Here is a 16,354-nt window from a genome sequence, read left to right as displayed (position 1 = left end):
AATGGATTTGTTAGCATTACTTTTACAAGTATCGCTCTTTATAAAATAACACAGTTATCAAGTACATTATTATGCCAAAGAAAATGTTATCATAATAAAACATTTTAAGAGTAGAGTAGAAATAGTTTGATAGTCCAACAGAAATCTGAACTATCAACACTCTACTGTAATAAAGAATGTAACGACGGGACAGAAAAGAAATTCTGCCACAAAAAACTTACCGAGCGTTAAAAACTGGTTTTCTTTTCTCCATCAATCTCCTCATCATACTTGCCAAGCACAGACCGCTCATCCTCTTCTTCTTCTTCCCCGTACGCATCATAGCCGAATTGGTGGGGCTTCTGTTTCCTTCTGTCAATGTTCTGCATCATACCATAGACATTACATTATTAGTTCAAAAGGCATTACTATATTTACTGTTTAAAATAGGGGTTATAAACACTAGATTTTGTCTGTTGCAAACAAATTCTAAAAAGAGAAAATTGCACAAGCTTCAATACAAGTCATTTTGTAATGATCTCTTCTTGCATCAATATGAAATCAGAAGTATACAACCCTTCCCTCCCCATTCAAATGTTCTTATTTGGCCAATCATTGAACCTTATCATTAACATACAACTTATAGATCATAACCAGTAATAACAGCAAGGACGACATTGGACAATGTGATTCAGCATTGAATAATTACAAGTTTTGAATTATTGTTTGTCAATGGAGTAATATTCATAAACTAGTCACCACCTGATAATAGGTTAATACTGAGTCATTTAAACAACACAAAATGGTAATGGGATGTCATGCTGCGAATCATTAGAAAATTAGCTTATTATTAGTTATTTGTTTGAAAGGTATTGGGAAATATACTATATAATACAACAATACCAATTTCAAAGTTTGATATTTAACCCTAGAAAGCTAAGGCGTCGTCACTGTGACGACGCGATACAGTTTTTCGAGTGTGCCGCGCTAAGTTATTGTTTGAACGCGCCCCCCCTCCACGTAAGGTCAGTCAACGCTCCGCCGGGTCTGTGAGTAGTTTGGCAGCCACCTCGCTCGTATAGTTTGTGCAATATATCGAATGCGTAGTCGTGGAGACGAAACGTTAGCTTGTACGTTGTTTTTACAATAGCATTGTGTCGTCTTGTCGACGATAGTTTAGTGTTTTACGTGCTCGTCATATGTACGAATGTTTAGTGTTTCTATGTGTTTTTGTATGTGATAAAGTTGTAAATATTTATGTAATATAGTTATTGGTGAACTCTCAAAATGGATACGGATCAGGAACAACGTATTCTACAATGTTTGAATGAAAGTTTATCTGATGACTTTATATCTGAAGAAGAAGAAACCACTGATCAACGATATTACTCCGGTATAGACGACAGTGATGATACAGACGCTGACCCGGACTATTCACCATCAGGTACTAGTTCTGCTAGTGATAATGAAGACTTACTGGAAATACCTACAGCTAAAATTGCTACACAAGGGATAATTATGGATACTATAGATGAAACTATCAATGCTGTTATTGCAGCTTATTGCCATGGTCATCCTCCACCGACAGACATTCCTCAGGTAGGAAATGCACCTTTAGCTCGTCCGGCTTCACCACCAATGTCTAGACCTCAGGAAGCTTTAGCTCGTCCTGCTTCACCACCAGTGCCTAGACCTCGAGCAGCTGTGGCTCTTCCTGCTTCACCACTAGTGCCTGTACCTCAAGCAGCCGTAGCTCGTCCTGCTTCACCACCAACTGTAGCTCATGGACCACCACCAGTTCCTCGTGATCCACATCACTTTATATGTCCTAATCAGCGTATGCGGGGGAGGAACGGACACTTGTGGAGTAACATTCCATCACGACCAACAAATACCAGAGCATCTGCAAGAAATATAGTACATATTCGGCCAGGTCCAACTGTTAATGCAAGAGACAAAACAAACCCTTTGGATGTGTTTTCATTATTTTGTACAGATAATATGAAAGACAGTATTATAAGTCACACTAACTCTGCAATAAGAAGAAAACAAGTAAATTACACCAACTTTACAAGTACAATTTCAGAAATTACTAGAGAGGAGTTTGATGCATTTTTAGGTGTCCTGATTTTGACGGCAAGTCAAAAAGATAATCACATGCCCTCTAATGAACTATTCAATGTAGAATTTTGCGGTAACCGTTATCTGGCTACAATGAGTTGTGCGCGATTTGATTTTTTAGTGGAGGCCCTTCGATTTGATGGATATGAAACAAGGAATGAGAGACGTAGGCAAGATCGCTTCGCTCCAATAAGGGAAGTCTGGGAGATGTTTGTGGCGTCTTGTAGAGACAATTACAAACCAGGATCATACTTAACAATTGATGAACAGCTGTTGGCATTCAGAGGTCGTTGTAAATTTCGTATGTATATCCCTAACAAACCATCAAAGTATGGAATCAAGATTGTGATGGTTTGTGATACAGGTTCTAAATACATGATAAATGCGATGCCATATTTGGGTAAAGGAACCACTCCCAGAAATATACCACAAGCCGAGTTCTTCGTAAAGGAGCTGACACAATGCGTCTACGGTTCAAATAGGAACCTCACCATGGACAACTGGTTCACTTCGATCTCATTAGCAACACAACTTCTAAATCCACCAATAAATATGACTTTAGTTGGGACTCTACGTCGGAACAAACCTGAAATACCTCCAGAGATGAAAGAAGCTGGAGATCGACCGGTTGGGTCTTCAATGTTTTGTTTTGATGGACATAAAACAATGGTGTCGTACAAAGCAAAGAGTAAGAGAGTCGTGTTGTTGCTCTCAACTACTCATGAGCAACCATCCATCAACCCAAGGAGCAAGAAGCCAGAGATTATCGAATGTTACAATGCAACCAAAGGCGCCGTTGACAGTCTTGACCAGATGTGCAATAACATGTCGTGCAGCCGAAAAACTAGAAGATGGCCATTGTGCGTTTTTTATGGCATGATTAACATAATGTTAGTCAATTGCTACACAATTTACGCACATAACATGGTTGCTCAGGGCTCAAAGCCAGTTTCAAGACGTGATTTTGCAAAAGAATTGCACAGTGAACTCGTCAAGCCTTGGCTTCAACATCGAAATCGCATCACAACTTTGCCAAAGCGTCTACGCGAATCTATCGCCAGCATCCTGGAAGTTGATATTCCTGCTGCCCAAATAGATCCTCAACTTGTCCAGGGAAGAAAGATTTGTGCATTTTGTCCTTCAAAAAAACGACGAATGACATCCCATTTCTGCCGGCGCTGCTCAAAGGCAATGTGTGGCGAACACCAAGGGAAGTGGTGTGTGGACTGCACTTGTTAAGTTTTCAATTGAAAAAAAAACTATTATATTTAATGTAAGTAAGCTTTAATATTAATTTTTTCTCATTAAAACCCTTTTTATGTAAAATAAAAATGTTTTTATTAATGGTAGTCTCCCTGACGAATGTTTAGCTGTAACATGTTTTTTACGAACCTTAGCTTTCTAGGGTTAACTGTCTATCGATGATAAAGATAATAATAGGAATTAGGTGAGTAAATTTATAAGTAATTTATTCAACAGGTACTTTTTGCGATTTTGTAAGTTGTTTTTAAATTTTTGATCACTGTTTATCTATTTTTCAAGATGAAGACATTTTTTACATATCAGCAGTATCTTCAGAAATACAAGTAATTTACTAAAAAATTAATTAAATATTAAATCATTTGAATTTTACTATTTAAAAAACTGATTAACACAACAAATTAGTAAAATATTTCTCCTATGTATATCACCCTCACAGACACTGTTAAATATATTTAAATAAATCTAAAATATACAAAAGTTTTGTAATATATTGCTCACAAATTATAAAAAAATTTCAGTAAAAGAAGTTTATTAGCACTTTTGAATAATATATCTATAAACACCAAAACATATACAAATATCTCATATTGCAATGTTTAGCATGCAATTACGACAGTTATGAATTTGGATTCTATTGGATGAGTTAACTTTTTCTAAAGGGCAAATATATTTAGAAGAAAAAATGTATATAAGTGTACGTTATATGAGATTATTTCTATGGCAACATTTTATTATTTTTACAAAATTAAAAAGTGGGAAACAGACCTAATCCTTGTAAGTAAAATTTGTTTCCAACAACAAAATTATTTATATAGAAAGCACATTTATAGAAGTTTAAAAAATCTAAAACAACGTATTATTATATTTATTACTTTTTCCAAGCCAGTACGATCAGGCACAATACATTTATTAGACAACGGTTAATCCATATCACTAAACTATCATTATCTTCTGGTTCACTACTCAGTTCATTCAGATTGCCACTACTGTTAAAATTAACACTCATTGTGAAATGTACAATAATTATTTGCTCCAAATAAAAAATATTGAACCCATATAAAACATACGCCTACCTACAGTTTCACAAAAATTCTTCTACATTTTACACTTTACTAATTTATAAAACACTACACAAACATTTATTTGTACCCAATAAAAAAGGAAAGATCCAAATAAATAGCAAATAACACACTAGTATTGACAATAATGTTAATAACAACTGAGAAATCAATATGACAGACAAAGCATAGTTCTTAGCTGAGTCTGTGATTGCGCCACAGTACAAAAATAACACGCTAGATTCATGATACTGTTGCTAAGAGCTAAGAAGAAGAGCAGTTCTTCTTTGTTTTGATATAATTTTCACTACTTCCAGACAACAATAAAGTAAAAGAAACATAAAATTTAATGAAGCTATTTTTGACATATTAGCCAATTTGAGATTCACAAAATCAAACCTTTTCAAACAACTATTGTATAAATATTTATTTGCTTACTTGCTATTGAAGCGATGTTTCTAAAGCCAAGAATACACTCTTTTCAGTAACGACACTCACGATGGTGTAGGACATAGAACTCTCAACAGACATGAATTTTGACAAACATAAATTGTTTTAATTCATTTTTTAAGTTAAAAAATGCAGTAATTTGTGCGTGTTCAGAAATAACGTGACAAATCGCAATCGGATGTGTGAACGTACACGTTTAAAATTTTCTAATGAAAAATATAACGTAACTATAAAATCTTGTACAGTACAATATAAAACCTTGGATCTTTATCTTCAAATTTACGTACGTTTTAGTTCAAACAAAGTAAAAATAGACTTGCTGTGAGAGATCATATTGCGTCAAAAATAGCTCAGTGCCATTTGAAAATGAAGTCAATGCATCGATAATTGCTTAAAGCCAGTTGCAGAGTTAAAAGCTGATCAGCATTTCTTCGATCACAAATACTATACATAAAATACTATCTACCAACTTATAAGACAAAAGCTAAACACCTAAGTTATAATTCATTCAGAACTTCTAGGAGCCACTTTAAAATATTCAAATACCAAATTGTGATGTTTTTGTTACCTTCTTGTAGCGTTCATCATCCATCAAATTGACATTGACCAAAGCATCGTCTTCTTCATCTAATACACCTTTGTCCTTCAGTGTCAAGATAATTTCTTTCCCTTCAGTGAATCCATCCTATAAAATCAAAGTGAAACATTTTAATTAAATATGTAATTTGAAGAAAGCATTTTGTTTACAAACTATTGGCTGTTAATTAACAATTTATCTTAAAAAAAACCTGCCAACATTTGATTACCTCAGTTATATTTAAATTCCCACACAAATGTCTTACAACAAAAATCTAGAGTTGATAACTGATGCAATTGTTTGTATAAACAAGCTCAATGTATAAACACAATCCAAAATAAATAACATAATTAAGACTTATAATGAAACTACACATTATTACTGTATATACTAAAAAATAATAACATATTTACTTCACTAGAATACAAATAAAACTATTAAGATCACACATAACATAAATACTCAAGTTAAATATAACAAATTAAAAAATCAATCATTATTCAGGGTGACTGCTCAAAACCTTTTTTATATTCCAGGGTTTTTTCCGATTACGAAAGATTTTTGATTCTCTAGTCCATTTTAAAAACCAAATACAGTATAAACAACTGTAATACTGTGGCTAACCCTTACACCAAAAGCAAAGGGACGGTTTCTTATCAAATTTTGTCACTAGCGGTATATGCGAGAAATTCGGTGACGATTCACCATTACCGTCCAAGTGTCATTTTAGGAATATCTGTTGGTATCGGAATTGAGTTAAAAGAGCCATGGTATCGAGTATCAGAATCGATCCATCCTTAGTAAAAATTGGAAATTTACCCAAGTGCCATTAATTCACTTATCTGTAGAACAATATCCAGTACCGAACAGTACCTTCCATATTTGGTCCCAGAATAAGAACATAACTAATGTAACCAATTACTGGCTATTAATTATTTTGTGTCTGTCTTAATACAATACAAGAATAGAATCACACCATCATGAAAACACGACTTCTACACAATAAATAAATGCAAAGAAGGCTGTGGTTCAAGTCACAAGGTTGTTTGTTAAATTGTAATAATAGAGTATGAAACAACACGATGTAAGGCTCCTTACATAAACGATTCGTTGGACAATTTGGTTTGAACAGTTCTAATTCTACGGGGAAGTCATTCAGATAACTAATATCGGAGAAATGGCAAGATTTCTCTGATGAGTAGGTAACTCATCTAGCACTTGATTGTCTTCAATACTGTCTCGATTCACTGTATTTACTCCCAAACTATTGTGGAAACTAAAGTAATAGCAAGCAAATCAATAACAATGCAAACGATGAATTAGTTTGCATTGCCCCTCCCCCCCACCGCCTGGCCGCCGCAACCTTGACACATCGAGGAGTTCATAACAAACCACTTTTTTCCGATATTCCTGGTGACTGTCAACAACATTTCATAGATCATAATCCATAGAGTAAGAAATAAAAACATGGAAATAGCGAATGACTATCAATGCCGAAGTCTACATACATTTAAATGCATTTTCATTACTGTAAAAGTCTGCGCCGTCAAAAGATGTTATGAATATTATACAATATAATTAAATATGTTGTCGGCAGTCTAAAGAATTCCATACGCGACGTCAAATGGCGTTGTCAGCAGTGAAAGTGTTAATATAATCCCTATGGACCTTATGTATAATAATGAGACTTACAACATCATGTTCGACCCGCAAGCCCCTCAGGTCTCGGGCAGTGTAGGCTTCTTTGCGTGATGATCTCAACTCTTCCTCCACCAGTTCGCCCACACCAAACACCGCATCCATATCATCCAGTTCTTTAGCCTGACAATAAAGAATCACATCAAAACATTGAATCAATGATACTGGAGGAAACAACCAAGAGTGTAAAACAAAATCTGTAATTAGTTTACAATGTCTACAGAAGTTGAATAGCAACCCTTTGAGTACCATGATTACTTACCAAAGTAATATGTAGAGTGGCTGGCAATTTACAGTAAGACAGTTTATTAATCCTTCAGCATGTTACATACATTGCAATGGACATTGTCATGTTGTATCAACTAATCTGTAAATTCTGTCCCAAAGATTATATTGGAAAAAACCATCACTCTATTAAGAGTGAGAATAACCAATTATCAGTTTGATGTTCGTCAAAATTATGAGACCATTATCTGCTTAAACAATTCAACATAATCAAAATAAATTAGAAAATTGCTTCACCCTAAAATGAATTTACCATTTAAGCCAAATCCCAATCAAAATATTAATTTAATAAATTTAAGAAATGTTTAAATCGCACATCAATAAATTTTTTAAATGAAGGCAACCAGATGGGTTGAACCTAAGGTGATTCTGTTTTCCTTCTTATATACATTTTTAGTTCTATGTAAACATTTACAAATATTCTACATACAGCTGATTCTTGTTGTTTACGGTACTGTATTTATTTGTTAAATTATTTTTTTGGTTATGTTTATAATTCTTGGTTTGGGTTCTATTTCTCTGTTTTATTAAATCAGTGTCATGATGAAGGGTTCTGGGAACTTTAAAATTAAAACATGAACACAGTTTTTTAAAATAATTTTGGCTTACTTGGTCAGGTGTGCATGTACACACGCACACACTTAAATGATTCTTTCAATACCACATTTAATATACAAAAAGATACGCATACAATTATTTTTAGTTTACAAATTATAATTTTACATCCTTTATGCTTCTATAATATTCTTCCAATTTAAAGAAAAGCTTTCTAGACAGCTAGTTATGAACAACTTCAGCAAATTCTTTGTCTGTCACATTTTGCCGTTAAACAGAAAGATACAACTTTAACCTACATTTTATGGTAAACCATACTTTTCATAAGTGTATACCATAGTAATTCTAATTTATTACTATTTTTAGTATCATGACTATGTGCCATATTTCTTAATTAAAAAGTATTTACAAACATTTATCGTAACTAAAGCCAAAACATTAAATAAATACAAATTTAGAATAGTTAAAATCGTTGTTTTTATAAAGAGAGGTCTACACTGAGCCTGTAATACAAAAGGTCTTTTTTTTTGTAAAAGTGAAATGATTTTACAATCCAGAGCATATACACTTTTGTGGGGACATGCATGCTCTGGGTTTAACTTTAACATTTTACTTAAAAAAGGCCTTATGTATTACTGTTTACAAGGAACCACAGTAACACTGCCCACCACTCTTTATTCAGTTTGGTATACTGACTGTGTTCAATCAGTGCGTTCTTGAATAGCTGGAAAGAGACGCTTTTTCCTCTTTTTTAACAAAGAAGACTTTCCAGACCTGTGTATATACAGGGTGATTCATGAAGTTCTCCCCCCACTTCTACAGCACATTGTACTAGTAAAAATAATGAAAAAATGTTATATAAACATAGGTCCGAAAACGCTTCGTTAGCGAGTTACAGCTAGCAAAAAGATATTTCGCCTGAATTCCTGGGTAAAGAGTAAAATAAAGCCATACTGAACTTTTGGAAAGGTTAATTAAGTAAGAAATATCGTGGATTCTTGTGTATTTTTAACCTGATAAAGCTAATAAAATAGGTTTCAGAACTGTACCTGTAGTAGTTTTTGAGGGATTCAGGGTTAATTAAATGCAAAAAATTGGGGCACGAAACAATGTTTTTTTAAGTTTGATGTATAATAACTTTGTTAAGTTGGTAATAAATACATAAAATCAACAAACATTAATTGTAGAGAATTTAATTCTGAGAAAATTGATTTAATCAAAGTCTAAAAATAAAACAGAAATAAGTACCAAAAAATCGATTTTATTCAGTATAATACATTACTAGTTTTTAAGCAAAATTTAATCAGGTTGGGCCAACCGTACGCACCTTTTTATAATAGATGTTCGAAAATGAGGCCATCATTATCAATCCATTTTGCGGCACGTTTGTGTATTGCTTTTGTTGCGTTTCTTAATTTTTCAGGACTTCCCTGTATCTGCACAGCCGAATCCATAATACGGGCAATTAATTCATCACGAGAATTCACTTTTGTCTTGTATACAATGTCTTTCATCCATCCCCAGATGCAATAATCAAATGGAGATAGATCTGGTGATCTTGGTGGCCAAGGGTGAGGCCCTCCACGACCAATCCAGTGTCCAGGAAATTGATGATTTAAGTAAGCAGAAACGGCACGTGAAAAGTGGGGGAGGTGCTCCGTCATGCTGGAAGTACAAATTTTTGTCTGAGATGTAAAGGAACATTCTCTAACAGCTGCGGCAACTCTTCTTGAAGGAAATGCAAATAGAACTCAGCATTTAGGCGTCCAGGTAATATGAAAGGTCCAATCAGCCGATTGTTCAAAAGGCCACACCAGACATTGACGCTAAATCGGTGTTGAAAGTTCTGTTCCACTACCTCATGTGGATTTTCTTCTGCCCATGAGTGTTCATTGTGCAAGTTATTGACACCATCCCCATTGATACGCTTGTAGAGTTGATTATTAATATTCAAAAAGTTACAAAACTCCAAGCGAAGCGGGACCATCCCCTAGCTGTAGATGTTGAACCTTTTTGTTTATGAAAACGGATAAAATTTGTTTCGATTAAGTGACCTCCACACCGTTGACTGCGAAACTCCTATCCGCCTAGAAATACGTCGTGTACTTACACCTGGACTGCGATGAACAGCATTAATAACAATATCATCATCAAGTTGGACAGCTCGTTCATAATTGGTTCTAGTACTTGGTAGTGATCCTGTTTCCCGAAGAGTACGAAAAGTTCCTGAAATTGTTTTGGTATCTGGAATCCTCCTATTAGGGTAATGTAGTTCATATTCTTCTACAGCAGCTCTAGCATTACCATTACAGTAACCCAAAATAAAAACCATATCAGCGTATTCCTCTGATGTAAATAAGTAAGGCATTTTTTTTCGCTGAATAAACAATCGAATTATAACTCACAGAAAAATTGCATTTAATAACACGATTCACAGAACCCGATCTCCTGCTGTAGCTTGCAAAACACCACTAATACACAGTTCTAACGTAACAGTACAGAATACCATTGTTGATCAGCTGTTATTCGTGCGGTTACCAACTTAGAAATTAAATAAAACAAAAAACTGCATTTCAATGATTAGTATAACAATTAATGGGAAAATGTTTGCTTCATTTATTTTCGAACATTTGATGTAAATTTTTATAAAAAAAATACAACGTAATAAAACATGATATTTTTATTTACAAACAAATTTATTTAACAGTTAATCTTGTTTTCTCAATTTATCTCATCATTAAGGAACAAAAATTTTGTTTTATTTTAACTAAATACGTACGGTATTTCTTTACAGCTAGTAATGTATTATACTGAATAAAATCGATTTTTTGGTACTTATTTCTGTTTTATTTTAGACTTTGATTAAATCAATTTTCTCAGAATTAAATTCTCTACAATTAATGTTTGTTGATTTTATGTATTTATTACCAAATTTAACACAGTTATTTTACATCAAACTTAAAAAAACATTGTTTCGTGCCCCAATTTTTTGCATTTAACCCTGAATCCCTCAAAAAAACTACTACAGGTACACTTCTGAAACCTATTTTATTAGCTTTATCAGGTAAAATACATAAGAATCCACGATATTTTCTTACTTAATTAACCTTGTCCAAAAGTTCAGTATGGCTTTATTTTACTCTTTACCCAGGAATTCAGGCGAAATCTTTCGCTAGCTGTAACTTGCTAACAAAGCGTTTTCGGACCTATGTTTATATAACATTTTTTCATTATTTTTTACTAGTAAAATGTGCTGTAGAAGTGGGGGGAAAACTTCATGAATCACCCTGTATACTTTTACTTGATGGAGGGCAATAATAAAAACACTACTATACAAAAAACCACAAGAGAGTGCAATTGAGGGAGGAGCCTATTTTGCCCGTGACCTTGGAGCGCGGCCAACGAGAACTGAGCGACGTTGCCAAACTTGTTTCCCCGCTGTAACCACAAGCCGCGCGAGTCCAGCGTTCTTAAAATACTTAACCGTTACGCTCGAAAGAAATATTAGAGCTGTCTTGAATTAATTAACTACGTATTACAAAATGTAATTTTACGGTCATTTAAAAAAAGTACATCTCTGTAGCTTATTTCCATGTTGAGTTAAATGGATTGAAATAAATTATTGTATTATATTACTCATATACGAAGATCGTAGGATTAAAATCTTTAGCCGAAATATAAATTAAAAAGAAAACATAAAAATACCACAAAAAACGTTAATTTCCCGTTAATATTCCGTGAAAATGAAGAAGACTCCGAGGTTTTGGCTACGATATTGCCGCCTGAGAGCGAATAAATAATATACAAGTGCAAAGGTAAGAATATTATTAAGTCAATCATGCTTTTTACGTATTTCATTTTAAAATAGTAGGCCCTAAAAGCTATTTAGTGGAAAATTGGATTATTTCAAATTTTAAAAATATAATTGTTCCATTAATTTTAAAATTGATTATATTGTTATATTTTTTTAATTATTTTTAATCAAGCAACACGTAATGCAGTGTCCAATATAAGCAACATGTATATTAATTTTGTGTGTGTTTAGTAATCGTTTAAAATCACTGAAAAGATTGTTGTATCGTATGGAAATAAGCAAGTACTTTACTCTGACTAACTGACGGGACGATTTGTTTGTTTTAATCAATAGTTAGTTTGTAATAACATTAATAAACTATACAAGTAATTTAAATATAATATAGCTGTCAACACATTTTAAATATTGTTTTTCAATTATACTGATAAGTTTTAAATGTTCAGTATCAGTGTTAGTTGTGACAGCGCAGCGGTTTATCAGCCACAATGCGCCAGCCGTGCCGGCCGGCAGCGGAAGTTGTGTGGCAATGTCGTGCAGGCCAGTCCATTCTATTGGTCGCCGCCAACTGCACTCTCTGGTGGTTCCTTGTATAGAGCATGGGAAATGATTTAGAGGAAGAAGATTATAAGATCTGAAAGTAGAAACTTTTTGTTTACAGTAGGCTTCTCAGACCAAGTTTAAATACACATTTTTTGTTATCTAGGCAACAAGGCAAACAATAGCAGTGTGTGAAATATAACTGATTTAAACCAGAAATTCTTCTTCAAGCATTAAATCTAAATACAACAATGCAATATTTGAACTTTTTAAAAATGAACACTGAAATAATAATTACCTTAAACATGTCTAATTTTGATTTAAAATTATCATAGGGCTCTATCATATTACATCATTAGTGCTTTTACTAAGATTACTATGGACTTCAAAACATTGCTCTTTAAACTTAACACCAATTGTTTTGAAATGGATCAAGAGATCAGAATTTATTACAGTGACCATAACCTGTTTTCAGGAGTTTTAATTACGACATTTAAATGCCTGTGACGTACCTATTCAATTGGAAGTCACATACAAAGCCACAAATAACTGTTAGTCAATTAATAAATACATTTCAGTTTGACAGAATATTACTTCAAAATCATTAATTCTTTTAAAAAATTGTAGCTGCACCTTAAAAAAAAATATTTAAAACTTACTTTCTTTTCTGCTTTAAGTCGTTCTTCTGTTATTTTCCGGTTTTTCACTACCCAAGCAGACGCACTCTCGTCATCACTGTCATCAGCTAGTCGCTTCACTTTTGCCAACTTCGCTTCAAGAGCCCGTTTTTCCTTGCGCTCAGCCAATTTTGCTTTCAGTTTCTCAGACTTCAACTTGGCAGCAATGTTATCTATGTTAAAAAAGAATAAGTATCAGTAGTTAAAACAATATAATTAATTAATCCTCTTCGAAACATATACAAGAAAAGAAGTAATATGAGTTAACTAGATTAAAATCAGAGACAAGAGGTGTTGCTACTTTTAAAGTATGGTAATTGACTTTAACAAGCATATTTAATATGTTTTGATTGTTTAAACAGAGGTATACGTTTATTTAATATGTAATGTTTTCAATAAAAAATTTTTTGTTTGAGTGTTAATTAAAAATTAATGCAAAATTAGAATAAATTTTTAGTAGAAGATAGTGTATTTCAGATAACATTAAAAACGAATTTAATCATTAAATCAGCACTTTAGAAAAATATACAAAGATTTCTTGAAATATATGTATATATATATATATATATATATATATATATATATATATAAAATATGCATTGTAATTTAGTAGCTGAATAAATAAATATTAAATGAATTATTACTGCAGTCTTATGAGAAAAAACACTAATTACATTGGGAAAACTTTTTGAACTAAAACACCATTAACAATAACGGCAAAGAAAAATAATGCAACATTAAAGAAAAATTTAAGTTTCTTTATCTTTATACGTATTTTACGAGCTGAGTTTTTTTTACAACTGCAACGTATCAGTTTGTGTTTTTGTATTTATTTGGATGGTTTTGTGTATTTATTATAATTATTGTTCCTAACTTATTGTTGATTACTGAAATATATTATTATTGTTATTGTTTTAGTTCCGTAGTTTAAAAATTTTTCTTTTTAATTATTTATAATATTGTGAACTTTTTCTGTATTTTAAAAAATTAATCTGTGTTATGGCTAAAGCTGCATTATTAGGGCATCTGCGATTAGATTGACTAAAAGATTAGAGTATTTTATCACATTACAACCTCTTAGTTTATAACTATAATAGTTAAGTAATTTTTATGACGGTATTCAATGTAAACAAAATGTATATTTAATTAATAAAGAGATTTTCAATTTAATTCAATGTATATAATCTCAATAAAATTTTTAAGAACACTCACAGACAGTTTCTAAGTTCACTGATTAAAAAAAACATGGATAGGTCTGGTGTTGGCTTTCAGTTAGTGAAAATAAAAATATTTAAACATTATGTTAATATTATGTTCAAGTAAATTTCATAGTCTAAATATGCACTAAGATTAAATGTTCATGGCATATCAAATTTTAAAGTAAGAAATAATATTTTTCAACAAAGAGTTGATACGAATAAAATAAAAAAATTTAATTGAATCAATAATACAAAATAAATTAAACTAGAGAGAAATCAAATATTACATTACAAAAGTAAACATGAATTTTTTTAACGAAAAAGACTTCAAATAAATCAAAATTTTATTAAATATACTAAATAAGTTTTTCCAAAAACAAAGTCGTAACTAACCAGCGGGTTTATGTACAAACTCGCCCATGTCCATCCCACCCTCAAGTGTTTTCTCAGATTTCTCCTCCCCCTTAATAGCCGTCGGTTGAGCCACCTCCAGTGGTTTGAGCCCCAGTTTGGCTCGCAGACGGTTTGTCTCCTCGATGCTGAGACTCTGGTCAGAGGAGGACGAGATGCGAGGAGGTGACGGAGCTTGCGGTGGTGATGACAAGGCTGAGATGACAGGTGGTGGAGGTACAGGAGGTGTGTCTGGCCGCGATATCTTCGGTGGAGGTGGGGGTGGTACCAAGATAACATCATCATCTGCAACACATCAATTGCACTATTTAGATCAATGCATTAACAGTTTCTTGTCTTATCTTATGTCTAGTTTGAAAGTACTTTAAACAGATTATTGCTTGACTTCGTCCTAAAGTTTTACAACCCATAAAACATTTTACTACAACACTCAACTTATATTATAATTACAAGATTTTGTGCAATTATACCTACAATATGCCCTAGGTTATGGTGTTTTGAACGAATATGATTGTGATTACAATCTTTATAATAAAAGATACTAATTATATAATTAACAAAATATAAATATATTATAGGAGATATGATAATAATATTAAGACATATAACAAACAAATAAGAGCAAGTGGCATAGTTTGAAATACTACAAATAGCTAAAATAGAGTTGAATAGTAAATTGAATATATAATAAAACCTCGTGACACCGCTCACGGTATATATCTTTTACTGGACATTTGTAATGTCCGACAATGCTCTTCAATTCCATGTACAACAGTGAGACACTACACGCGAGAGCTCTTGTACTGGTTTTGACAAGCAATTTCTAATGTTGGACACAAAACTTGTGCAATTGTGTGACTGAAGCTTAAAACTTAATATCCTACAATTAACGTTAACATCTACACCCAATAGAAACAATAACAAATAAATACGACAAACTGAAATAACAATTATAAACCTAAAAAGTCATAACTATTCAAATACTGCACGTGACAAAATATTTTGTTACCAAGTTTCCACATATTCTACAGACAAATGGAATAAAACCACAATGGGGGTTTTTCACGACTGTGATAGTGTACTTCCCTGAAATGTGAAAAGACTTTGTTGAACCATCCACTGATGCACATGTTTGAAGACAGTCAATCTGTTTGTGCTGTAAAATTTTATGTTATTTTTCATCTCCTTTACAACTGACATATTGTGTCAGCTATTGGATTTATTTGCATATTTCCTCTTATCCTTGCTAATGTATGGGTCGCCCATAGTTCAAAAGAAAACTAAAATATTGAGGTGTTTAGAAAAAGTGAAAATGCCCAAAGTGTGCCAAAATGCATAAACTAATGACACAATTTAATTCTATCAATTTCATAATAATATTGTATTCCCAGTAAACATGAGAAAAATTATGAGGTTTAAAGGCCGTTTCAAACCGCGGTCACACTATGTCACGTTACTTAAAGTGACAGATGTCGCGTGACAGACGTACAGTTCACACCGCCACCGACGTCTGTCAGATACTGGGACAGTGTTTCTGCTCTGTCAGTCGGCTTAGTTGAAGCAGGTAACATGGCAAGTGGTTCGTAGTGCGATAGGGCTTTTACTAAAAATGTGCCTCGGTTGGATGATGGTGATAGTAGTTCGAGTAGTGAAGAGGAACTCATGCTGTTGTATTCGGTTACAAACCGAACGCACTGGGTGCACCCCTTCAACCACTAGAACTACTTACT

The 16,354-nt window shown here is 33.0% G+C and overlaps 1 protein-coding gene across 1 annotated transcript in view; it reads right to left on the bottom strand.

Annotated features, from left to right (window-relative positions):
- Nucleotides 1–16,354, bottom strand: part of LOC124358114 (U4/U6.U5 tri-snRNP-associated protein 1-like) — a 59,073-nt gene that overhangs the window by 21,651 nt on the left and 21,068 nt on the right. The window contains 5 exon segments of the mRNA XM_046810407.1: nucleotides 230–362; nucleotides 5,440–5,556; nucleotides 7,141–7,269; nucleotides 12,997–13,187; nucleotides 14,607–14,909. Coding sequence (XP_046666363.1) covers nucleotides 230–362; nucleotides 5,440–5,556; nucleotides 7,141–7,269; nucleotides 12,997–13,187; nucleotides 14,607–14,909 — 873 coding nt within the window.

Source organism: Homalodisca vitripennis, chromosome 3 (genome assembly GCF_021130785.1).
Source record: "Homalodisca vitripennis isolate AUS2020 chromosome 3, UT_GWSS_2.1, whole genome shotgun sequence".
Classification (NCBI taxonomy): Eukaryota; Metazoa; Arthropoda; class Insecta; order Hemiptera; family Cicadellidae; genus Homalodisca; species Homalodisca vitripennis.
The sequence above is the reverse complement of the archived record's forward strand: the minus strand, read 5'-3'. Positions and strand labels throughout refer to the sequence as shown.